General features: G+C 46.6%; 1 protein-coding gene across 1 annotated transcript; it reads right to left on the bottom strand.

The window, feature by feature from the left end:
- Nucleotides 1–619: 619 nt before the first annotated feature.
- Nucleotides 620–24850, bottom strand: LOC149361707 (uncharacterized). Its single transcript, XM_089568131.1, has 2 exons — nucleotides 23636–24850; nucleotides 620–1282 (listed from the first exon to the last, which is right to left on the bottom strand). Exons 1-2 carry the CDS (start codon nucleotides 24848–24850, stop codon nucleotides 620–622), a joined length of 1878 nt encoding a protein of 625 aa, XP_089424257.1.
- Between the last annotated feature and the right edge of the window lie 2631 nt (nucleotides 24851–27481).

The raw sequence follows: 27481 nt of genomic DNA, 5'->3' as shown, positions 1-27481 counted from the left end.
TTTAGACCACCCCATACTTCCGAACTTTCAAAATTTCGCTGAACCATCAGTCTTGTTGGTGGTTGTCGAAAGATATGCTGCCCACCTAAAGTATTTACGGTTGAGTACTGAAAAATATGTAGAAATAAAACAAGCATCTACAATCTAAAACTTTCGACAGTGGCTTATACAGAAAACTATTCCGGATGGGAGTTCTCTGCTAGCGTTGCAAATGGCTTTATTCGTGGCCCCATGTTCCAAAAGACAAGATCACCAGTGAGTTTAAGACGCAGTGCAGGCGGTTGCGGAGACTCAACTGGTGGCTGGAAGAACACCGTGTCCCTTTGCCTCGCTTGCGCTCTCAACGCGCATGACCCAACACAGCATTTAAGCAACGATGCAGAGAGCACTGTAAAGTCTGACGAGGTTGCCGGCAGGTCATGGACAGGGGAGGGGCGAGAAAAGACGTGGCTTCCAGCTCTGCACCGCCTCTGTCACGAACGCTGCGCATCAGCTACAGAAGCGTGGGGCAGACAGACACCACGTCGACCTCTGCTTCTGGAGTCTGGTGGGCATTCTGCACCGTGCCGTTCATCCTGATGATCCCGTCCATGGCACAGAAATAGGTCCTCTTCGAAGTCTAAAGGCGGCGGTGGACGCTTTCGTCCTGCGATCGCAGCTTCTGATCCATGAGCAGCAGTTGTCCGCGCAGGAGATCTAACTGCCTATGCAGTTCCACATTGACGCAGATGGCATCCATCAGGGAGCCGAGGCCGCGTCTTGAAAGTTCCGCCTGCATGTGATGTATCTGCTCTTCCTCGATAGCTGCGAGCCTCCGGTTCTCCGCCTGCAACTTTCCGAACACCTTGCGGAGGACCTCGATCTCCTCCGCGAGGTGTTGCATCGAATCGATTTGCTCCCCACGACCCCGCGCCGACTCGCAAGCCTCTTCCCCCTGCTCCATTTCTCCACTCTCTTCATGGTCGGTGCCCAGATGTCCCTGGCCGTTTTCTTTTCTTTCACCAACTTTTTCCCTGAACCCCTTGCTACCACTGCCGGCCAAGTCAGGGTCGCTGCCGTCACTCTTGTGAACTTCAAACCAAGAGGTCCCGGCTGGCTGCAGCGCGTCATGGCTGCAACCCAGCTCACAGTCTCCACTTTCAATGGAGGCGGCTTCGTCCAGCACTGGTGGCGGTTCAGCGAATGCAACGTCGGCCTTGCGCGCAGTCACCTCTGGGGGTGCCTGGTCATCGTCCAAACTTTCACCGTTGTCCATAATGTCGTAGAAGAGATCAGTGTAAACCTGCAATTAAGATGCACCAGAGAGTATTAGTTTTGAGGGAAGATTGCACCTTTTTTAGATGCTGCGCCAGGGCTACCTGCTGCACCTAATCTAAGCTTCCACCAATGGCAGCCGCAACGCCAGCTGAAACACGAATTGAGAGGGGCGCAGGTTTTCCCCGCCGGGTAGGAGCTATCACTCTGAAAATAATTGAGCTCAGAGGCTTTACACATTGAGAAACCACGTTCCAGCACTTAAAGACCTGGTTATACATATTTCGCGCGTGTCTAGTTAACAGTGGTATGCTTGTGGTCTTATGTTGCTTTTTGCAGCTCTCACTGTCGGGAAGTGTAGTCGCGGACTCCTACCGACGATGGTTGACGTGGGGACGCAAAAAAAAAACGCTCACGGTGACAGAAATCCTGCAGATCGCCCTCAGCGACGGAGCACCAGGAAGCCACCGTGAAAGGACGGGCAAATAGAAGATTGCAACAACGGTTAAGGCAACGTTGCTCAAACACAAGCCTTCGAGCACGCGCCTGACTGCCGTCTTCGTTTACTTCACGTTACAGACTGCATGATGATACCCATCAAATGCAATCTGGCTCTCAGCTCTAACAGAAGACTGCGAAGGCATTTATGCTACTGAACATTTGCTTTCAGTGGACTTTCAAACCTTTTAGCACTTATTAGAGGTATATTAACTGCGAATAATAAAATCACAGTGGCTTCTCTGCCCACTTTCTTTCCCACCCCACATCTGTTTTAAAGCGAACGCTTTACTAGCCTAGGGGCGCCAATTTTGCTGTATCTGCATGAATGACCTCGAACAGGAGGAGCTGAGTTGCGTAAGTAACCACGTGATGTACCAGGTGAGAGGCAGCAACTGCAGCCGCGCTCACCGCCGTCGCCGCGGATACTGCCTATGACGATCAAGTGAGCCCGATTCGACATCTTCGAGAGCGGCTAATCAGAGACGTCGAGTTGAGTCTGATCATTTTGGAATATCCGACCATAAAAGGAATTTAGCGATCGATATGGAGCGTAAAAGCGCTGAAAGTTCACTCGACGCCGATGAAGAATGTTAGCTTCAAAAGAAAGGCGCATAACTGGCCCCCTTCGACAGCCGACACCTCTATCGCGCTTAACGCTACGTGGTGGCAGTGACAAATGTGCATAGCTTGCGTTTCAATTCACAACGTTCTGGTAGAAACGCGACACTGAAGCCCTAGGTCGTCGGAGTTCACTCTGTTCATTGGCGTTGGCGTCACAACGTTCTATACTCCGATGATTTTCAGAAAAGCAAGGGTATGAAACTGGCTCCCTCGGTCTGTGGGCTCCTCAGTGAATGCTGAATCGCGCTTTGAGGTACGTGGCGTTGGTGATTGGGAGATCTGGGCTGCATACGTTAGCGTTGAGAACGTAGTGGCACAGACGCGACACTGAGCAATACTCTGCAGCGTGACTTTACGTTGGTTAGGCAAGCGTCACTTCACATTACATACTCAGGTTTAGCTGAGCTAAGCCGCAGGCATATATTTTTTCTTGAATATTGGTTGAACCTTCAGAACCGATATAAAAGAAAGATAAGACAACATCCAGTATTGCGCTGCCTTACAGTGCGTCTGCGCCCTTTTTGATGCGAACAAATTTATGGAGGGCACATAATACCTGTGCTACTTGCGTGCTTTGAAGGCGAAAGCCTTGTTTTTTTACTTCATATTTATTTTTATCTCGTTATTCATGATTTATTTTTCAATGTCTTTCTTTCTTTTCTTATTTAATAACTACTCATCAGAATACACTTGTGAGGGAACGCATAAAGCAGGCTCACCGTTGTCCGCCAAGAGCCAACCACCGGATTTTTGTCGGGTTGCGTGCGCGCCTAGCAATCTGAGAGGCCTGGGTGCAATTCCCCACAACTTGTGAAGGAACCTGATTTTAGTTTGATATCACGGTGACATCATCAGAAATTTTCCTCACCACTGCTACAGGTCAACGTCGACGCCGAGTTTCCTTGCCGATGAGCCATACGTACCGCCTCCACAAAGTGACGATTAGAGTCTTCCGCCAACAAGTTCCGCCAAAAGGGCACGGTCAGCGGCCTCGTTTCGTTCGTCCAAAACGTGGTTGGGAGCGCTGGAATTTGGTAGCGCATGAGCGCAGTCGCGTCCTCTTTTCATATTTCGCGGGCTTTCTTTGAATTCCGGAAAAAAGGACCAAGCAGGAGATACCATGCTCCAAGAAGCTGCACCGGTTTCTTATTAACCCACCCGCCGCGGTGGCTCAGTGGTAAGCCACTCGTCTACCCACCCGGAGTACCCGGGTTCGAACCCGACCGCGGCGGCCGCGCTTCTATGCAGGCGAAACGAAAAAGGCGCCCGTATGCTGTGCGATGTAAGTGCACATCAGAGACTCCCAGGTGGTCGAAACTATTGCGGATACCTCCACTACGGCACCCCTTTTTCTTTAACTCCTACCTCCCTCTCTTCCCTTACGGCGCGGTTCAGCTGTCCACCGAGATATATGAAACAGATACTGCTCCATTTCCTTTCCTAAAAAAAAAACTAACAATTTTATATAAATTCTTTATTAACCCCCTCTACAACTTTAGAAACACAGGTGGTCCTAAAATGAAATTATGAAGTTTGGATAATTATTCTCAGTTAAAATAATAATTAGGCGTAATGTAAAAAACCACTCTGGGGAGTGCAGCAAGAGAAGAAACAATATGGCGTTGGTTTCGTCGAGCTCAGGTGAGCCACTTTTCTACAATTTTTGCCTCATGTTACGAGAAACAATCTGCATGTGATTTATTAGGGCATTGTGACAGAGAAGTTAATATGGTGGCGCACAGTTTCACAAATCCGGGCGGAGGTGTGGCTGTGTTTCGTAAAAGTTTGCTTCACTCATAAAAAAATTGCCGACGATTACGTTACTGCCTAATGCGAAATTTGAGCGCACCACATCAGGTGTTTCAGCTTTTCGATAGATTGTGACAAAGAATTCGAGCAAGATATGTATGTACAATTACAGCCAACTTGTTATTTTTCACGCATATTCCTTCCTGAAGAAACACTCCGCTGCGAACACGCCTTGATGCCATTAAGCTTGAACTAAACATTTAAAAAAAGCTAAAATACTTTTACGCGCCAAAAATAAGGCTCTTGATCATAATATCCGGCTATATTTTAATAACACAGAACTTGAACAGGTGAATTCTCACAAGTTCCTAGGAGTCCGTTTCCACAGTGGCTTGGGCTGGACTGATCACGTCAACAGTCTGCGGATACGAATATCAAGATCAGTTGGGTTAATTCAACGACTTCGTTATCTTTTTCCATTCCGTGTAAAAAAGCAGTTATATTTTAGAGCGCAGCTCTTTGGCGTCCGTTCCTGGGTTTCGCGTCGTCGTCGGCGTCGGCGTCGGCGTCGGCCTCGTAACCAGCTCCGCCCCCAATGTAACGCTTTTCAATTGGTCGAAATGCTCGTGACGTCACAGTGCGCGAATTTCAAATGGGGCCAATTGTACTTTGGCTAGTAACCATGCAACCAATCAAAGGGATCGTATAGTGATGCTGCAACTAAGTCGGACTGAGTTTAGTTAATTGCTTAATTAATCAATTAGCCTAATTAATATAGAGGAGAATGAAGAGGTCAGGAGAAAAGAAAAGAAAAGAAAGACGCGCGCCGCAGCGACAACAGCGTCCGCGGAAGGAGACGCTGCTGAAAAAAAAACAGATAAGTACGAATCCGCGTTCCCTCCACCACCACGCACTTCCCCACTCAGTAAGACGTTGCTCGTTTCATATACGTTGTGTCGAACATCCTAGACAGTTCCAACAATTGACAGGTTAATGACAGAACACGATGGATAGAAATACAAGAATATAAATATGAAATAGCCTAATTAACCTTTCTAGTTAGACCGCATAAATCAATAAAACCGAGAACGAAATTGGTCGAGTTGGGGAATCGAACCAGGGTCTCCGGAGTGCGATACGAGCACGCTAGCCACTCCGTAATGCCAGCTGAATGGTTTGGAATGAACAAAAGCGCGTCTAGCTAATACGGCGTCTTCGTTCACTCCCATCTTCCCCCTTTCCCTTACGGCGAGGTGCAGGTGTCCACCCAGATATGCGAGAGAGATACATTTCCTTTCCTCAAAAAATACATTTACCGTCCAGCAAGGCGTACAGCCGAATTGGCGATGGCGTTCTGTGGACTCCCTGGCAGCGTTGCAAGACGCTGTCGCGTTCCACTCTTACAGGCGAAGCTTAACATGTTAACCACACATCAGTAACACACGCAGACAGCCAATGGACGCGTCATTCGCTGGCAGCACTTGATTCATCATTCACAACCACATTCTTAACGTACGCTCCCTTGCCGCACATGCCAAGGACGTACACCACGATCACATTCTGCGCCATTCCTCTGTACTTTGCTTTGCTGAAACCTGGATGGATCCCGAAGAGCCTCTCGAAATCATAGATTTCCTATACTGCTGTGGTGCTCGCAGAGACCACAACAGAGCGGCGGGAGTCGCTATCTACTTGCGCACAGGTCTCTCTGCAATACCAGTCGAAATGTCTGGCACGTCACATGAAGTTGGCGAACTGTGCGCCGCAAAGTTGCCCAACGGCTTGCTGGTAGTAGCTGCCTACTTCGCCCCTACCGCACTCACGAAAGACGTCGTGCACTTCCTGCAACTCGCATTAACCGTCCATCGATCCACACCGATGTTAGTAGTGGGGGACTTTAATGTTGACATAAAGACAAACAGCAATTTCCTAACACTTATGCGGGAGAACATCCCGTTCCTCTCGCTCGTAACGCGTCCCACGGCTGTGACAACCTCGCGAGGCACTTGTATAGATCTCGTCTTTGAGAATCAAGCATTGGTGTACCAATTCGAACATATATCAGTCTATTTCTCCCGCCACAAAGCTTCCTTCATGACTGTCAAGAACTGTTAGTGGTGTCTTTGTTAAAGGAATACGTGTGAAAAATAAAAAAAAAATCTGTGATAGCGCATACATGTGCTGCTCGATTTCTTTGCCTCAATCTATCGAAAAGGTGAAACAGCTTATTTGCTGCGCTCAAATTTCGCATTAGGAAGAAACGTAATCGTCGGTAATTTTTCTTTTCATTTCATTAATTTCGGACAAGAATACATAGTGTCCGCGGGGAGAGGGTAAAGAACACTAAGGTGTCTCCTGACGAGGCCTAACACCCGCTTACACGTCGGTGCAGGTGGTGCAGAGTGACATCTTAGTGAGAACAGTGGTACATCAAACACAGTAGGACAGGAATTCAACATAAGCAATTACACAAACACTCATCAGGCAGAAAATAATACTCAAGAAGTCATCAAAATTAGTTATAGCAATTGGAGTCGAAAAGAAAAAAAATGGCTGAGGCTTAACTTGGTTAAGCCTGGAGAATGCGAAGCATCATCGTGTCGCGTAATTTGGAGGCGCACAACCACAGCGACGGCGCGAGGTGGGCCCCCGTTTCTCCACTGTCGTGACGTCATCGTGTCACGTGGTGTGACGTCATGTATCACGTGATTTGGAGGCGCACAACCACAGCGACGGCGCGAGGTGGGCCCCCGTTTCTCTACTGTCATGACGTCATCGTGTCACGTGGTGTGACGTCATCGTGTCACGTGGTGTGACGTCATGTATCACGTGATTTGGAGGCGCATGACCACGGTGAAGGGCTGAAGTGGTAGCTAAAGTAGTATGCTTCGCATAAAACACATTCGCACAGAACAGAAAAGAAACAATGCAGAAGAGCAGGATTAAAAATGAATGCAGCAGGTGCGCATAACAAAATTTCACGCGGTGCTGCTCAAAAATACAGGGGGCACTTGACTGTCTAAAGTGGGTAGAGGCGGAAGCGTTTTCCGCACCACCTTCGCTGTTTCTGTGGCACCGGTGGCGTCACATATAATTGAGTACTAATTACTAAGTGATGACAAATCACTAATTAATGGTTAATTACTGATTAATGCCTGAATACTAATTAACTGCTAATTAATGACGCTTAAGCTTCGCCTTTAGGAGTGGAACGCGACAGCGCGTTGTAGCGCTGCCAGGGAGTCCACGGAACGCCACCACCCGTTCGGCGCGATGCCTTGCCCTTTGAACGCAACGCTGTTTGAGGAAAGGAAATGGCGCAGTAATTCTCTGTCATCTCGGTGGACACCTGAACCGCACCGTAGAGGAAGGGAGGAAGTGGGAGTGAAAGAAGATAGAAAAAGAGGAGCCGTAATGAAGAAAATGAAAATTGTATTTGAGGAAAGGAAATTACGCAGTAACTGTCTCACAAAATTCGGGGGGGGGGGCATTTTTTTCACCTAAAGTGTGGTCACTGATGCCCCTAAGAGTGGAACGCGACAGCGTCTTGCAACGCTGCCAAGGAGTCCATAGAACGCCATTGCCCATTCGGTTCTACACCTCGCTTGTCAGTAAATTGGTTTTTGAGGAAAGAAAATGTATCTGTCTCTCATTTGTTGGTGGACACCTAAACCTCGCGGGAAGGGAATGGAGGACGATGAGAGTGAGTGAAGACACCGTATTAACTAGACGCGCCTTTGTTCATTTCAAACCATCGAGCTGGCATGGCGGAGTGGATAGCATGCTCGTCTCTCACGCCGAAGACCGGGGTTCGATTCCTGAGCTCGACCAATTTCTTAATCGGTTTTATTTATTTATATGAGCTGACTAGTAAAGCTAATTAGGCTAATTTGGTAATTAAGCAATTAACTAAGCTCAGTCCCACTTAATTGGAGCATCACTATGCGATCCCTTCAATTGGTTGCATGGTTACTAGCCAAAGTACAATTGGCCCCGTTTGAAATTCGCGCACTGTGACGTCACGACCGTTTCCACCAATTGAAAAGCCTGACATTTTCTGTCGACAACTGCTGCTTACAACGATGAGACATTAAAGGCTTCCGCCTTAAAACATCGCTGATTTTCTTCTTGAATTGGTGAATGATGACACTCTCCTGGGCACAAGCAATTAATGTTGGATATGTGTTGCGTGACACTGTCATTTGGTGATCTGTAGTCTGGGAGCCCTAATTATTGCGCGGGCGAAAACCAATAAAAAAATTGAGCGCACGTTATGTGGGACTTCTCAATTCAGATAAGAACGGGAAAAAGATTCAGTCATGTTTTATTTTTTGGTAGATTAGGAGCGCTAAGTAGTGCTTGTAGCATAGAAAAATGGTAACACCTTAAAAGGGGTAAACATGCCATTAGTACTTGCAGGATATCTACCCAAAATGAGCAAGGCTCTTTAGAGAGAACAACCTCTGCGAGTCAGTTTAATTACACGTTCCCCACACGAAGATACTATATACAATATGAGAATGAATAAGAGAAAAAAATTACCGACGATTACGTTTCTTCCTAATGCGAAATTTGAGCGCAGCAAATAAGCTGTTTCACCTTTTCGATATATTGAGGCAAAGAAATCGAGCAGCACATGTATGCGCTATCACAGATTTTTTAAGCATGAAATGCTTTTAGCCCCCGTTGTCGGCAGTGTGGTGACGTCACGCCCAGACCGAGAGCCATCATCCGGGCACTGAAATCCACTCATCCGGGCACTGAAATCGAGTCATCCGGGCACTGAAATCAAGTCATCCGGGCACTGAAATCGAGTCATCCGGGCACTGAAATCGAGTCGTCCGGGCACTGAAATCGAGTCATCCGGGCTCTGAAACGAGTACATCCGGGCACCGTACGAGACTTAACGAGATTTAACGAGACTCTCTAAGCCCTCCTACGCGACCGGCATGCAAGCAACGGTTGGTCTCCAAACGAGTCACAAAAAATAACTGCTGCCAGTGCCTTCTCAATGTTTATCAAGATATCAGTCGCGCTGTGCGTTTGATAATGCACGGAATTATAATTTCCGATTTCTAATAACGCCTGCAAAAAGCACATAAATGCCACGTACACTTCGTTGTCGTACGTGATCTCTTAGGGGCTTCGCGCATCGAAGCAAAGCTGCGCAGGTGCACAGGGGCCCGGGGGAGAAGCGCTGCGTTCAAAGGGCAAGGCATCGCGCCGAACGGGTGGTGGCGTTCCTCCCTTGCTTTACGGTGCGGTTCGGGTGTCCACCGAGATGGCAGAGAATTACTGCGCCATTTCCTTTCCTCAAAAAACCAAATGGCAAGGCATCGCGCTGAACGGGTGGTGGCGTTCCTCCCTTCCTGTACGGTGCGGTTCGGGTGTCCACCGAGATGACATTAGGCCCGTAAACATTTCATGCTTACTCTACTCTCGGTTACGGGAGAGGCAGAGATTTTTTGATTCAGCAATAAAAGACCAAGAAAAGATGCCTCTTGTACAGCGATATACAAAGGGTGAAGCAGTCTCTTGATGACAAGCAGAATAAAATTTGCTGTAGGTTTAGACAGCTGTATGTTAGTCTTCCTCACTCTACATCCCAGGTCTGTGTGCGCTGTTTGAACCTACGCCATGAAATACCAACTAGGCAAACAAATGACTCTACTCAGAATAAAAATTCATTTAACCTTTGGTTTTGTCCGGCGTCCTTGTCCTGTAATTTTTTTGCCTTAGTGTAGTTGTAATGCTTCTGCAATCTCGTCCTTGGGTTGCCGTTGTTTACCTCCGCAGAAACTCTGACGCGTACCCGCTATAGGGATCGACAAGTGTTTGGTCGCTGGGTTATTTTTATTTTTCACACGTATTCCTTTAACAAAGACTCCACTAACAGTTCTTGACAGTCATGAAGGAAGCTTTGTGGTGGGAGAAATCGACTGATATATGTTCGACTTGGTACACCAATGCTTGATTCTCAAAGACGAGATCTATACAAGTGCCTCGCGAGGTTGTCACAGCCGTGGGACGCGTTACGAGCGAGAGGAACGGGATGTTCTCCCGCATAAGTGTTAGGAAATTGCTGTTTGTCTTTATGTCAACATTAAAGTCCCCCACTACTAACATCGGTGTGGATCGATGGACGGTTAATGCGAGTTGCAGGAAGTGCACGACGTCTTTCGTGAGTGCGGTAGGGGCGAAGTAGGCAGCTACTACCAGCAAGCCGTTGGGCAACTTTGCGGCGCACAGTTCGGCAACTTCATGTGACGTGCCAAACATTTCGACTGGTATTGCAGAGAGACCTGTGCGCAAGTAGATAGCGACTCCCGCCGCTCTGTTGTGGTCTCTGCGAGCACCACAGCAGCATAGGAAATCTATGATTTCGAGAGGCTCTTCGGGATCCATCCAGGTTTCAGCAAAGCAAAGTACAGAGGAATGGCGCAGAATGTGATCGTGGTGTACGTCCTTGGCATGTGCGGCAAGGGAGCGTACGTTAAGAATGTGGTTGTGAATGATGAATCAAGTGCTGCCAGCGAATGACGCGTCCATTGGCTGTCTGCGTGTGTTACTGATGTGTGGTTAACATGTTAAGCTTCGCCTGTAAGAGTGGAACGCGACAGCGTCTTGCAACGCTGCCAGGGAGTCCACAGAACGCCATCGCCAATTCGGCTGTACGCCTTGCTGGACGGTAAATGTATTTTTTGAGGAAAGGAAATGTATCTCTCTCGCATATCTGGGTGGACACCTGCACCTCGCCGTAAGGGAAAGGGGGAAGATGGGAGTGAACGAAGACGCCGTATTAGCTAGACGCGCCTTTGTTCATTCCAAACCATTCAGCTGGCATTACGGAGTGGCTAGCGTGCTCGTATCGCACTCCGGAGACCCTGGTTCGATTCCCCAACTCGACCAATTTCGTTCTCGGTTTTATTGATTTATGCGGTCTAACTAGAAAGGTTAATTAGGCTATTTCATATTTATATTCTTGTATTTCTATCCATCGTGTTCTGTCATTAACCTGTCAATTGTTGGAACTGTCTAGGATGTTCGACACAACGTATATGAAACGAGCAACGTCTTACTGAGTGGGGAAGTGCGTGGTGGTGGAGGGAACGCGGCTTCGTACTTATCTGTTTTTTTTCAGCAGCGTCTCCTTCCGCGGACGCTGTTGTCGCTGCGGCGCGCGTCTTTCTTTTCTTTTCTCCTGACCTCTTAATTCACCTCTATATTAATTAGGCTAATTGATTAATTAAGCAATTAACTAAACTCAGTCCAACTTAGTTGCAGCATCACTATACGATCCCTTTGATTGGTTGCATGGTTACTAGCCAAAGTACAATTGGCCCCATTTGAAATTCGCGCACTGTGACGTCACGAGCATTTCGACCAATTGAAAAGCGTTACATTGGGGGCGGAGCTGGTTACGAGGCCGACGCCGACGCCGACGCCGACGACGACGCGAAACCCAGGAACGGACGCCAAAGAGCTGCGCTCTAAAAAGCGTTCTTGATTGTCACGAAGTTTTGTGGTCGAAGAAAGATAAACATATGCTCGACTTGATGCACCAATGCCTGTTTCTCAAAGAAAAGGACTATGCAGGTATTTGCGAGGTTGTCACAGCCGTGGAAGGCCTCACTCGGTAGAGGAACGGGATGTTCTCCGACATGAGTGGTAACGATTTCCTCTTTGTTTGTCCTCATATCCACATTAAATCCCCACCCACCCTGCCACCCTGGCCGGCGGCAGTTATTGGCTGATTGCGAGTTCACTCACCGTGGTCAGCGCTATAGCATACAGCCCACATCTCTCCCTCATCACCCCACGTACCTGTAAGCGCGATTCAGGCGTCCAATGGCCCAGGGAGCCAGTTATGCGCACTTCATTTCCTTAAAATTATCTGTGTAAAACGTTCTCGATGCAAACGGCAATGAACACAATGAACGCCAACGGCCTATGGGGTCCGCTCCGCTTTTCTGGCGCAACGTTGTCAATGCCTGCCAATGGACACAATGAACGCCGACGGCCTATGGATTCAGCTCCGCGTTTCTGGCACAACGTCGTCAACGTCTGCAGCCCACATCTCTCTCTCATCACCCCATGTACCTACAGGCGCGATTCAGGCGTCCTCTGACCCAGGGAGCCAGTTTTGCGCACTTTCTTTCCTTACAATGATCGGAGTGTAAAACGTTGGTAAATTGGTAAAGTGGTTTTTCAGGAAAGGAAATGGCGCAGTATCTGTCTCAAATATCTCGGCGGACACCTGAACCGCGCCTTAAGAGAAGGGAGGAAGGAAGGAGTGAAAGAAAAAAGCGAGAAAGAGGTGCCGTAGTGGAGGTCTCCGGGATAATTTCGACCACGTGGGGATCTTTAACGTGCACTGACATCGCACAGCACACGGGCGCCTCTTGCGGTCCGCCTCCATCGAAACGCAGCCGCCGCGCTCGGGTTCGAATCTGGGTACTCCGGCTCGGTAGACGAGCGCCTTACCACAGAGCCACCACGGCGGGTTAAAAACGTTTCCAACGCCAATGAACACAACGAACGCCGAAGACCATATGGCTTAGCGCCGCGTTTCTGGCACATCTTTGTCAATGCCAACGCAGGCAGCTCACATCTGCCACTACCGCCACGTAGCTTAAAGCAAAATTGAGGTGTCCGCTGTTCCAAGAAGGCAGTTATGCGCCTTCCCTCTGGTTCACGTGCCCACCGAGATGAGTGGACAGATAGTGCGCCATTTCCTTTCCTCATAGACAAATTTACCACTTTTACCCTCTGCTTTCAAAGCCTCTCCTCCATTCGTTTCGCAGCTTGAGCGCGACTGAGTCGTCCGCTGCTGGTTACGACGTACAACGGCGACGCCGCGAAACGCAGAAACGGGCGCCAGACAACTGCGCTCTGAAAAAATATTTGTAGGTCAAGGGTTACCAGTTTATAGCACGAATCAGAGACAGCGGTTGCAATTTTTTTACTCAGCCATATAGTCCTAACTTCTGCTGTGGCAGCACCCTGAAGCAACGCTTTCCTTTGTCCTTATCATGGCATCCGGCTTCGACTGCAGCCACCGTCTGGCTTCTTTCCATGGCAGCTACCTTCTAAAATCATTTTCCTCCCATTTGTACGCAATGTCCCAAGACACGAAGCCACCGTTGCCTACCGCCCTATCTCTTTCCATCTCCCTTCTCTCGCTTAAAAGTGGACACGGGATATTTGTCCCTCCACTTTGCCGCAGGACTTGAGTCTAGGCTAGTTGGTGGGACATACTAGAAAACAGCGAAGAAATGGACGCCAGGCAGAAAGGAGCACACACACACACAATGCTTTGCCACCTGCCACGGTTGGTATTTTCTGAAGCGCGAGGAAATTTATTAAGGCAAAGCCCTCATTGGCTCATCGTTGTCGACAGAAGGCTGTCAGCAGAAGCTTGTCAGCAAAGGTGTCAGCTTTTGACGGGTATCCACCGAGATATGGGAAAGTTACTGTGTAATTTCCTTGCCTCAAATAGTTTTCATTTTCTTCATTACGGCACTTATTACTCTTTGTTTTTTCACTCCCACTTCTTCCATTCCTGTACGCTATGGTTCAGGTGTCCACCGAGATGAGAGAGAATTACTGCCCCGTTTCTTTTCCTCGATAAGCGTTGCGTTCAAAGGGCAAGGCATGGTGCCTAACAGGCGGTGGCGTTCCGTGGACACCCTGGCAGCGCTACCACATACTGTCGGGTTCCACTCCTCAAGGCGAAGCTTAAGCGTCCTCAATAACCAATTAGTATTTAGTTAGTAAACAGTAATTAGTCATTCATTACTTTTTTTGCCACCACTCAGTAATTATTCATGAATTATGTGTGACGTCATGCAGTGGTAGCGTCACCAGTGCCACAGAGGCAGTTAAAGTGATGTCTGAAACGCTTTCGCCTCTACGCCCTTTGGACAGTCAAAGTTCCCCCAGAATTTATTGAATTTTTTATTAATACTGTTAGCCTCAGGTCGTTAAAGGTTGGTTAAAAGACAAATACAGAACAGCAGTCCTGCCATGCTCAAAATAGGTCACGCAATTCAAGAGGGCAATTGCTGGCACAATTGCAAAGCAAAAAAATAAGAAAAAATTATCACGGTGTCGCCATATTTCCATTGCTTTGTGAATTTTTGCAGTGTCATTTTTCGAACTTGAAACAAGCGCATGAAATGTGCTACGTAGCGTCCGCTGGTGACGTGTTGCAATGGAGAGGCACCCACTTCGAAATTCCTGCGACGCTCTGTCGCGGCATGCATGCTCTTTTGAATGATACCCTGGGGCAGGATGGAGGATGCTCACCGCCAACTGCATGACCGTTCTTTTTTAGAGCGCAGCTCTTTGGCGTCCGTTCCTGGGTTTCGCGTCGTCGTCGGCGTCGGCCTCGTAACCAGCTCCGCCCCCAATCTAACGCTTTTCAATTGGTCGAAATGCTCGTGACGTCACAGTGCGCGAATTTCAAATGGGGCCAATTGTACTTTGGCTAGTAACCATGCAACCAATCAAAGGGATCGTATAGTGATGCTGCAACTAAGTTGGACTGAGTTTAGTTAATTGCTTAATTAATCAATTAGCCTAATTAATATAGAGGAGAATGAAGAGGTCAGAAGAAAAGAAAAGAAAAGAAAGACGCGCGCCGCAGCGACAACAGCGTCCGCGGAAGGAGACGCTGCTGAAAAAAAACAGATAAGTACGAAGCCGCGTTCCCTCCACCACCACGCACTTCCCCACTCAGTAAGACGTTGCTCGTTTCATATACGTTGTGTCGAACATCCTAGACAGTTCCAACAATTGACAGGTTAATGACAGAACACGATGGATAGAAATACAAGAATATAAATATGAAATAGCCTAATTAACCTTTCTAGTTAGACCGCATAAATCAATAAAACCGAAAACGAAATTGGTCGAGTTGGGGAATCGAACCAGGGTCTCCGGAGTGCGATACGAGCACGCTAGCCACTCGGTAATGCCAGCTGAATGGTTTGGAATGAACAAAGGCGCGTCTAGCTAATACGGCGTCTTCGTTCACTCCCATCTTCCCCCTTTCCCTTACGGCGAGGTGCAGGTGTCCACCCAGATATGCGAGAGAGATACATTTCCTTTCCTCAAAAAATAAATTTACCGTCCAGCAAGGCGTACAGCCGATTTGGCGATGGCGTTCTGTGGACTCCCTGGCAGCGTTGCAAGACGCTGTCGCGTTCCACTCTTACAGGCGAAGCTTAACATGTTAACCACACATCAGTAACACACGCAGACAGCCAATGGACGCGTCATTCGCTGGCAGCACTTGATTCATCATTCACAACCACATTCTTAACGTACGCTCCCTTGCCGCACATGCCAAGGACGTACACCACGATCACATTTTGCGCCATTCCTCTGTACTTTGCTTTGCTGAAACCTGGATGGATCCCGAAGAGCCTCTCGAAATCATAGATTTCCTATACTGCTGTGGTGCTCGCAGAGACCACAACAGAGCGGCGGGAGTCGCTATCTACTTGTGCACAGGTCTCTCTGCAATACCAGTCGAAATGTTTGGCACGTCACATGAAGTTGCCGAACTGTGCGCCGCAAAGTTGCCCAACGGCTTGCTGGTAGTAGCTGCCTACTTCGCCCCTACCGCACTCACGAAAGACGTCGTGCACTTCCTGCAACTCGCATTAACCGTCCATCGATCCACACCGATGTTAGTAGTGGGGGACTTTAATGTTGACATAAAGACAAACAGCAATTTCCTAACGCTTATGCGGGAGAACATCCCGTTCCTCTCGCTCGTAACGCGTCCCACGGCTGTGACAACCTCGCGAGGCACTTGTATAGATCTCGTCTTTGAGAATAAAGCATTGGTGTACCAAGTCGAACATATATCAGTCTGTTTCTCCGACCACAAAGCTTCCTTCATGACTGTCAAGAACTGTTAGTGGAGTCTTTGTTAAAGGAATACGTCTGAAAAATAAAAAAAAATCTCTGCCTCTCCCGTAAACGAGAGTAGAGTAAGCATGAAATGTTTACGGGCTTAATGTCATCTCGGTGGACACCCGAACCGTACCGTACAGGAAGGGAGGAACGCCACCACCCGTTCAGCGCAATGCCTTGCCAGTTGAACGCAAGGCTTTTTGAGGAAAGGAAATGGCGCAGTAATTCTCTGCCATCTCGGTGGACACCCGAACCGCACCGTAAAGGAAGGGAGGAACGCCACCACCCGTTCGGCGCGATGCCTTGCCCTTTGAACGCAGCGCTTCTCCCCCGGATCACGTATGACAACGAAGTGTAACGTGGCATTTATGTGCTTTTTGCACGCGTTATTAGAAATCGGAAGTTATAATTCCGTGCATTATCAAACCCACAGCTCCACTGATATCTTGATAAACATTGAGAAGGCACTGGCAGCAGTTATTTTTTGTCTCATTTGGAGACCAACCGGCGCTTGCATGCCGGTCGCGTAGGAGGGCTTAGAGAGTCTCGTTAAATCTCGTTAAGTCTCGTACGGTGCCCGGATGTTCTCGTTTCAGAGCCCGGATGACTGGAATTCAGTGCCCGGATGAGTGGATTTCAGTGCCCGGATGACTGGAATTCAGTGCCCGGATGAGTGGATTTCAGTGCCCGGATGACTGGAATTCAGTGCCCGGATGATGGCTCTCGGTCTCGGCGTGACGTCACCACACTGCCGACAACGGGAGCTAAAAGCATTTCATGCTTAAAAAAAAATCTGTGATAGCGCATACATGTGTTGCTCGATTTCTTTGCCTCAATCTATCGAAAAGGTGAAACAGCTTATTTGCTGCGCTCAAATTTCGCATTAGGAAGTAACGTAATCGTCGGTAATTTTTTGATCATGAGGAGGCTGCCTTGTTCTGTCAGGTATGCCTAGTTCTTGGTATGTGAAATTTATTCTCATTTCTGAAGTTCGTTTCAATTAGGGCAGAGAACATTATTTCAACTTTTGGCGGTATTTGACTCGGAATGAAGAGAAGCTAGAACTGTCAGAAGATTGTGCTATATATTTCATGTTGCACGCAAGCAATTTTTTATCGAAGCAATGACTCTGAAATTATTTGAGCTAAGAGGCTCTACACGTAAACAAATGATGTTCCTGCTCTTAAAGTCCTCGTTATACATATGCCGCATGTGTCTAGTTGACAGTATGGTGCTTGCGGTCTAATCTTGGTTATTACGGCTGTCACTGGCGGAAAGCGTAACTGCGTCTTCGTGGGCAAAATCTGAGAACATATGCTCGTGATAGAAATGAAAGAGGTGCCCCACCTGTCGAGGGTAGCAGCTGTAGTGGTGCTTCGGACTACCGCAGCAGATGGTTGACCTGAGCGCACAAAAACTTCTCGCAGTGTCAGAGATCCTGTAGATAGCCCTCAGCCACGCAGCACCAGGAAGCCACCTTCGAAGGACCGGTAAATAGCAGAGTGCAACAACGGTTAATGCAACGTTGCGCGAACATCAGCGTTCTTGGTTGGTTGGCCTCAATTAGAATCAGCGTTCGAGCACGCGCCACACTACGGTCTTCGTTTTCTTCTCTTTACTGACTGCATTGTGATTCCCATAAAATCCAGTCCGGCGCTTAGCTCGAACCAATGATTGCGGAGGCATTTATGGTACTGAAAATTTGCTTTAAGCGGAGTTTCAAGCCTTTTAGCACTTATTAGAGTTATATTAACTGCGAATAATGAAATGCCAATGAATTCGCTGCCCACTTTCTCTCCCACCGTACATCTTTTTTAGAGCGTAAGCTTTGCAAGCTAGGCGCGCCGATTCTGCTGTACCTGCATGAATGACCTCGAACAGGAGGAGCGGAGCTGCGTAGGAGAGAAAGGAATTTTAATGAGGGAAAGGTGGAGAGGTCGGCCGGTGGTAACATGGCCCTGGCCTGCTACTCCACACAGGGGAAAGGGAAGAGGAGGAAAAGGAAAGTGCGAATGAAGGCTGATGATGGCATAATACAATGAGTTTCTCGGGTGATGTCTACACACACACACACCACACACACCACACTGGCTGGCACTCGCATCGCGGTTAGTAGACGCACATAAAACTCATAAAACTGGTGTCAGCAACACAAACACCGACACATGTCATTAACCATGTAGGTTGTGCACAGGCGGTCACAGACGAGTATCCAGGCCTGTTTCACACAAAAAGTTGAGCAGGGCCTTTGTCACACGGCACCAATCAGAACGTCTCGTCCTGGCGCCCAGAAGAGTTTCCTCAGAGAGAGGGCGAGGCGTCCAGTCGTTTCACGGTCGCCTCCAATGTTGTTCTTTCAGCATTATATTTCGGGCACTCGCAAAGAAGGTGTCCAATAGTCTCTGGAGTGTGGCACTGTGCGCAATTTGGGTTACTTTCGATGCCGATCTTGTGAAGATAGTGTTTGGTGTAGGCAACGCCAAGCCGTAGCCGGTGGAGTAAAGTCCCATGACGTCGCACCACCATAGATGGCAAATGTAATCGTAAGTTACCACGTAACCTACCAGGTGACTGGCAGCAACTGCAGCCGCGCTCACCGCCGTCGTCACGGATGCTGCCTACGCAGTGTCTCGCTGTGGACGAAGCAAGTCAGCCGGAGCCGACGTCCACGAGAGCGGCTAATCAGAGACGTCGAGCCGAGTCTGATCATTCGGTCGGAACTGCCGACAATGCAAAAGATTTGGCACTAGATAGGGAGCGTAAAAGCGCTGAAAGTGCACTCGACACCGATGAACACCGTGAGCTTCAAAAGGGAAAAAAAGGCGCATAACTGGCCCCGGACATCATCAACATCATCATCAATGGACACCTCTGCCGCTCTCTAAGGTACGTGGCGTCAGTGACAAATGTCCGCTACTTGCGTTGAAATTCACGACGTTCTTGCAGACATGTGACTCTGGCAGTTGTCAGCGTTCATTGAGCTCATCGGCGTTGGGCTGAAAACGCTCTAGACTCCGATGATTTTGAGAAAAGCAAGGGTGTATAACTCCCTCCCTGGGTCAGTGGGCATCTCAGTCGATGCTCAATCGCGCTTTTAGGTACGTGGCGGGGGTAAGAGGGAGATGTGGGCAGCATGCGTTAGTGCTGACGACGTTGTGGCACAGACGCGGCACTGGGCATTAGTCTGCAGGGTGACTTCACGCCGGTTAATGCAAGCGCGACATTCAAGTACATAATCTGGGTTAGCTGAGCTAAGCCGGAAGCATTTTTTTTCCTGAATATTGGTTGAAACGTGAGCACCGACATTAAGGAAAGATGACCGCATCCAGTGTCGCGCTGCCCTGACAGCGGGTGTATGCCATATTTGCGAAAACAAAATTACGGAGGGCAATTAATACGTGTACTACTGACATGCTTCGAATGCGAAAGCATGGTTTTTTTACTTCTTATTTAAGTTTCATTTCTTTACTAACGATTCCTTTTCAATCTCCTTGTTCCTTTCTAATTCAACAACTGCTCACCAGCATAGACTTGTGAGGCAACGAATAAACCATAGGTTCACCGTTGTCTGCCAAAAACCAACCCCGGATTGTTTTCGTGTTGCATGCCGCCAACAATCTGAAAGGCCTGGGTTCAATTCCCCACAAGTTGTGAAGATCCTTGTTTTTAATTTGATATCATGGTGTCGTCATCTCTAATTTTTCTGACTACTGCTGCGGGTCAGCGTCGATGCCGGATTTCGTCGCCCATGAGCCATACGTGCCACCTCCAGAAACTGACGATAGAGCTTTCCGCCATCCAGTTGCTGTGCGAAAACCAATGATGGACGTGTGATCGACCAGCAGTTGGCGCACGCAGTGTGCTGAACAAACTGGGCACGGACGGAGTCTTCCCATTTCGTATAAACTGAACAATGCAGGATGGCACAGCTCTGTAAGATTTGATCAATCGCTCAATAGATCAATAGATTGATCAATAGTTCAATCGCTTTCTTGTACTAGTGGTCTAAGTGATCACTGTATCATAACTTTCAACCTGTCAATTGAAATTCCTATACGCCAACCGTCTGTTAAATACATCCGTGATTATTCTAAGGCCGTTTTTCCAAGCATTAACTCCCACCTTGAAGAATTTCGTGATACGTTTCAAATTTCCATACATAGCATATCCGTGAATAACAACTGGTGTCTTTTTAGAGGGAAATTTGTCGTTTATAGAAGCTTACGTCCCGCTCATCTGTATTCGAGGGGATGCCAATAAACCATGGTACTCAAATGCGCTGAGGAAGTTGTCGCGAAAGAAAAAACGCCTATTCTGTAACGCAAAAAAATCAGGCTGCGCTAGAAAGTGGGACAAATACTTTGCAAGTCCGCACGAATACACGCAGTTATTACGAACTTCAAAACGAAAATTTTACTGTCACGATCTCACAGAGATAATGCGGGTAAACTCCAAGAAGTTTTGAAACTTGCTCACGCCCAATAAAAACACTTCGCACAATTTATTTATTTATTCGATACTGTCAATCCCATCAGGGATCGTAACAGGGAGGGCATTCAAAGTACAGAGGCACAAAAAAAATAGCAATGGTAATTAATCAAAGTACATAAAAAATATAACACGAGATTATACATTAGAAGATACGAATAACAAATAAACCAGAGTGAGGAGCATGTGACATGATTTTGGCGGACAATAATACCACAAGTGAAAACACAAACGGAAGGAATAACTTGGTAATGACATATATGAACTCAGTAAATACTAAGATATAAGTAGTTGATTTTCCACACGTGTGCTAAAGGAATTCAATGATGGACTACTAACAATGGATGTGTTCAAGGTGTTCCATTCGCGTATAGCACGAGGGAAGTAGGAATATTTGAAAGTGTCAGTACGGAATGAAAACTCGTTTAGAGTGTGTATGTGTTTATTACGTGTTTGTCGCGTTTGTGATTGTGATATGTATCTTGAAGTGGCGACTTTTAATTGATTGTGTACGAGTTGGTACATGGTTTTAAGGCGCGCTAGTTTTGCTTTGTTTTGAAGGGTTAGTAGTCCTGCGTGTTTGATTAGTTCTGTTGGTGAGTCTGTCAACCTGTGTCTATTAAATATACATCTGACCGCCTTCCTCTGCACTGCTTCTATTTGTTTAGTGAGCTTGTTAGTGAAAGGAAACCAAACAACATTAGCATACTCTAGAATTGGTCTGACATATGTGTTATATGCAAGAAGCTTTGTTTCTGATGGTGCTAGTTTGAGGCGTCTATTAATGAAAAATAACTGTTTTAAGGCGGTTGATGTGACATTGTTAACATGAGAATCCCATCTGAGGTCAGAGGTTAGTGTTATGCCCATATATTTATATTCGGACACCGAATCAAGAGGAATATTGTTTAATGTGTACTGAAAATTTGATTTGTGTATCTTTCTGGTTACGGATAAAGAAACTGATTTTTTAACATTAATAGTCATCTGCCATTCTTCACACCACTTGGTCACTGCTGTTAAAGCGTTATTTAAAGCTATATGGTCATTGACGCAGTTAATTTCCTGGTAAAGTACACAGTCATCAGCAAAAAGTTTAATATTGTGAGAAATACTAGTAGGTAAGTCGTTTATAAAAATTAAAAATAATACTGGGCCAAGAACACTACCTTGTGGCACGCCGGATGTAACATTAGTTGTTTCGGACTTAACATTGTTAATTTCGACGAATTGAGTACGGTCAGTCAAATAATCAACGATCCAATCTACTATAGGGCCAGCTCCAAGGGTTGCATTAAGTTTCATAATAAGTTTGGAATGTGAAACGCGGTCGAAAGCTTTCGAAAAGTCTAAGAAAATGAGATCGATTTGTTTCTGCTGATCAATAGCGAAGGATATGTCATGTGTAAGTTCGATTAGTTGTGTGACTGTAGAAACTCCTTTCCGAAAGCCGTGCTGAAAAGGTGTTAAAATTTGATTTTCCTCTAAGTAGGTTGTTATGTGCTTTAAGATAATGTGCTCTAGTAACTTGCATACAGTGCTTGTTAGTGAAATTGGTCTGAAATTTGAGGGATCTGATATGCTTCCTGTTTTGTGTATAGGTGTCACTTTAGCTAGTTTCCATTCTTTAGGAATGGTGTGCGATGACAATGACTTGTTAAAAAGTATTACTAAATATTTTGCTACCCATTCGGCATATCTACGCAAGAAAATATTAGAGATTCCATTAGGTCCTGATCCTTTCTTTGTGTCCAAGTTTAATAAGAGGTTTAACACTCCTGCTTCTGTTACAGTAAGGGGTTCTAAATTATTTCCTGAGCAAAAACTAATACGAGGCTTAATTCCGTTGTCTGTAGTGAAAATAGAAGTAAAGTAGTTATTCAGCGTGGTTGCAATATTTATGTTTTCCTCTGGAGAAGCTTGGTTATCTTTTCGTGATTTAGGGTTCAGGTGACGCCAGTACTTTTGGGGAGCATCTTTTAAGAAACGAGTCAGCGTATTAGTAAAGTAAAATGTTTTAGCTGTTTTTATTTTGGTTTTTAAATCAGTGATGGCCGAGTTTATTTTTTCAATTCTTTTTGGTGATGGATGGCGTTTCTGCACTTTTTTCAGCCGTCGAACTTTTCGCTTGGCATGAATTACGGTTCGAGTTATCCATGGATTACGTTTGCGTATTCTCTTAGTCTTGGTAGGCACATAATTAGTAACGCAATATGACACAACGTTTTTGAATCCCTGCCACAATGTTTCTATGTCAGTATTAATGTCATCTGAGAGTTGCTGAAACGGTGTTAATTCATGTGATAAAGTATCAAGTATGGTAGTGTCGTCAGCTCGGTTGTAGTCTGGGTACGTTATTGTAGATGGAAAACAAGGGGCACTATGATGATGCGGGACAGAACACATTACAAGTTTGTGATCAGACAGGCCATCTAAAATTTCAACCTTTGTTTCTGGACAGGGGAAGTGACTACTCAGGAAAACTAAATCTAAAACATTGGAGCTGGTTCCTTGCGCACGTGTGGGTTCTGTTACAATTTGCGAGAGGTTAAAAGAAAGCATTATATCAAAAACAACATCAGCGCAAGGTGAGGTATGGTGCAGTGTATTCCAGTTAATATCAGGAAGATTGAAATCCCCTACAAGTATTAGTCTCGCCCCCTTAACATGATGCTGCATATAAGTATACAATGAATGAAGTATGATAGGATCAGAACAAGGACTAAGATAGACGCAACCCACAACAATTGAAGAATCAGAAAAGCAGAGTTTGCAAAAAATTGCTTCAACCCCCTCAACTTCAGGTAACGTAACGAAATGTATATCTTTTCTTATCACTAATGCCACGCCTCCGCCTCGCGTCAGCCTGTCCTTGCGTGCTATGGAGTAGTTGGGGGGAATTACTTCAAAGTCTTTGATTTCTCTTGTCAGCCAAGTTTCTGTTTAGCCATGAATTCTGGCTTTAAACCTAATAATAAAGATTCCAAGGGACCGAGCTTATTGATAATACTACGCGCATTAATGTTCGCGAAAGTTATTTGGGACGTTGTGGACGGCGCGTGCGTAGAGCCCGTGTACTTGTGTCTTGGTTTTTTGCCTCGGTTAGTAAAGGTGTAACCCGATGAGCTGCAATTGGTGACACCTCACATTTTTCGTTGTCCCAAAAGTACAATTCACCGTTTATCTTTAGTTTGTCGAAAACCAGCGATACTTTTTCGCCGCAATCTTTTTTTGGTTTCCCGTATTTCCATAGCTTTTTTCTGATTTCGCGGACACGAGGCGAAAAATCTTCACTTATGGTAAACTCGGTGCCCTTTAATTTGTGGCAGTTACGTAAAATGTTCGTTTTGTCCCTGAAATCTAGAAGCTTCAGTATTATAGGCCTTGTTTTGTCTTCTGCTGGTCTACCTAGTCTGTGAATGCGTTCTATTGCAACTTCTTCCAGTTTTAAGGATTCTTTAACAACTTTTTGATTCACAGCTCGCTCCAGCGAGTCGCTATTTTCTTCTTCCTCTTCAGGCATGCCATAAATTATAATATTCGATCTTCTGGAGCGGTTTTCGAGATCGTCTACTTTCAATTCCAGAGACAATACGAGCTGCTGAAGATTTGCAACATGCTCAGTACATGACGAAAGCTTGTCTTCAAGTAGGGTAAGGCGTTCTAGTTTGTTGTCTATAGATGTTAACCTTTCTTCTTTTATTGTTTTTATGTCATCGGCTATCTGTCGTAGCTGTTGAGAAAGTTCTTTCATATCAGGCCCAGGATTTGTCTCAACGTCACCCGCAAGTAGTAACAATTTCAATATATGCACCACATCGCACACTGTATCAAGAAGTACCGCAGGGCACGGCAGCACAACAAGGCAACGCTCGCTGGATCTAAAACATTTCCCAAAAGGCTTTCTTACCTGCACGAGGAAGACAAGCGGGTTATCCATCTGTGCGCAAGCCCAGCTGCCGTGCCCTTTGGTCTGAAATCCTTCGTTGACGGCTTTTATAGCCCAGGAAGCTTGCAGCGCCGCTAAGTATGGCTTGAGGACCACACTGTCGCTGCCGCTAGTCGTTGGCGATGGTAGGTGACGAAATCCATCCGCAGATCGTAGGATCAGGGGCATTGAAACGTTGTCGTTCCATAGCACATGAACATGTTCGTACTGGAAGTGCTGACGTGGTTGTTGGCATCCCGACGGTATCACCAGCAGGCTGGCAATGATCTGCACGAGGAAGACAAGCGGGTTATCCATCTGTGCGCAAGCGCTGAAGGCACGAGACGGCTCCGATGTTCCAATTTCCGAGCGCTCCGACGTCATGAATTCCTATTTCACGTCCGTATTTACCCAGGAGCCAACAGCAAGCATTGTTTCCGTGCCAAGTCTAAATTATGCACCTATGCCACCTGTTACCATCACAGCAGAGGGAATTTTAAAACTCATAGATAATCTAAAGATATCCACTTCCCCTGGACCAGACAACCTCCCTGCTAAGATTTTTAAAAGAACTAAATATTTCACGAGCCAAATCTTACAACTCATTTTTGCCCAGTATCTTAACACTGGTCAGATTCCACACGACTGGAAATTAAGCAAAGTTGTCCCAGTCTTCAAAGCTGCAGATCGCTCCGACCCCTCAAATTATTGACCAATTTCACTGACATGTATCTCTTGTAAACTTTTCGAACATATAATATACTCGCACATCGCATCTCACCTTGACCACAACCGTTTCTTCTTTCCCAATCAGCATGGTTCCAGGGCAGGTTTTTCGTGCGAAACTCAGCTGTTCGAACTTACAACTGATCTCCATTTAAATGTAGACTCTGCCTTCCAAACCGATATAATTTATTTAGATTTCGCCAAGGCATTCGATCGCGTCCCTCACCAGCGTCTCTTTTCCAAACTCTCAGCTCTGACCCGCTTGTCTTATCCTGGATCCACTGTTTCTTAACCGACCGCTTGCAATTCACCGTCATCGCCAGTCATGCATCTCAAATACTAGAGTAATCTCTGGGGTTCCCCAACGATCGGTTCTTGCTCCATTACTTTTTTTAATCTTCATTAACGATTTGCCATCTGGTATTTTATCATCTGTCCGTCTCTTTGCGGACGACTGCGTCATTTATCGCCGCATCAACAATAGCAGTGATCAGGAATTATTACAGGATGACCTAAGCCGAATTCAGAAGTGGTGTTCCGACTGGCTAATGCAGCTCAACGTTTCTAAATGTAAGTTCATGCACATCTCACGTAAACGTTCGATTCTTCATTTTTCGTACTCCCTGAACTCCATAGCGCTGTCTCAAACTAATTCATACCGGTACCTCGGCATCGAGATAACAACCAACCTAACCTGGGCTAATCACATCACGAAACTATGTGCTAGTGCCTCCAGATCACTCGGATTCATCAGGCGATCACTTTCCATGTCCACCGCAGCCACCAGACAACTAGCATATGAAACGTACATCCGAACTAAACTAGAATACGCCTCAATAATATGGAATCCTCACCAAGCCTACTTAATAGATTCACTCGAAGCCATCCAGAATCGGGCAGCACGCTTCATCACCTCACAGTATAAATCTCAGCTGAGCCTCACAGCGTTGAAATCATCTCTCGGCATCAAGCCATTAGCCTTTCGCAGGAAAACTTCAGTTCTTTGTCTTTTTCATAAACTGTACTTTAACTTTCCAGCACTTCGAGAAAACCTTCTACGAGCTCCGCTACGATCATCTCGTCGTTTATTTAACTCCTTAAGCATACAGCGTTTGCACGGCTCCACCAATTATTTCAATAAATCTTTCCTTCCCAGTGCGATAGAAAGCTGGAATAACCTCCCCGAACACATTGTCATTGAGACTAACCCTTCCAGATTCAGACAGCTCCTAATCGACACTCTCAACGACAAATAATTTTTTCCTGCACCCTATGCTAGCTTCCAAGCCCTGCAAACTGACCAGCCTGTTCTACTTCCAAAGTTGTAATTTGTTTCTGTTTATATTTCTGTTACACTCTGTCATGACGTGATTATTTGAATTTGTTACTTCTGTCTTTTTTTCGTCTTGTTCTACATTTTTTTCTATTCTGTATTTCATATTTTCTATATTTTTCTGTATTTCCATATTCCTTCTATATATATATATATTCATGTATGACTGCTGAACAGCCCTGTACCACCTCCCTCCCCCCCTTATGTAATGTCCCTAACGGGATCCGTAAGGGTTAAAAAATGATGATGATGATGACCGTCCTGGCTTGGTCTGCCAGGTAAGGCACTGCCAGCATTTGCTAACAAGCCGAGCGCTTAAAATCATATTTATGCTGTTTATTTACAGGAGCGAGTTCCCTGAAAGGATGTGGAGGAGGGGCTACCGTGAAAGCAGGAGGGTATGACGAAGAAGTAGGGGTATAGCAGGGCCCATCTCAGACGGTTGCTGCGAAAGGCATCGCCCAAGGGCATTGTGATATGATCGGGACCGAGTTCTTCATCGCCTGAGGATGAAGTCGACGCACTACGGAGGAAAGTCTTCAGGAGAAGCAGTAAAACTTAACGTTTATCTTCCATATTTACCACATCAACAGGGAGACAAAAAGTCGGAAATAAAGCTCTGAAACGCGCCAGATTGCGGAATCCGGTAGCCGGTCGAGTGTCCAATGGGCATTTAGCCTCTACATAGGATCCGCTCTCCCCACGTGACCACGCAAACAACACAGAAACACGTGCAAGCAAGCAGGAACTTTGGCGCCTTGCAGTCGCGAACTGCGTCTTCCCGCGGGCCGACCAGGCCCAAAGGGTTGTTGGCTGCTATGCGGCAATCCTCACACGAGAGCATTACGATCCTAACACGGATGGGCGATGCCCGCGCTGTGGGGAGACCTGTGATATCTTCCAGATGGTGTGGGCATGTACTCAAAATCCCCACCTCCCCCCTTCCCCTACCCCTT

This window comes from Amblyomma mixtum, chromosome 2, assembly GCF_055824585.1.
Source record: "Amblyomma mixtum isolate Tamu chromosome 2, ASM5582458v1, whole genome shotgun sequence".
In the NCBI taxonomy this organism is placed as follows: domain Eukaryota; kingdom Metazoa; phylum Arthropoda; class Arachnida; order Ixodida; family Ixodidae; genus Amblyomma; species Amblyomma mixtum.
This window is presented reverse-complemented; position numbering and strand designations above follow the sequence as displayed.

Bases quoted from the DNA above. Each gene is read 5' to 3' on its own strand.
- LOC149361707 (XM_089568131.1), bottom strand. From the start codon at position 24,850: ATGACGTCGGAGCGCTCGGAAATTGGAACATCGGAGCCGTCTCGTGCC. The intron at 1,283-23,635 runs GCAAAAAACCAA...TCTTAATTGCAG, and splicing joins TTACACCTTTACTAACCGAG to GTTTACACTGATCTCTTCTA.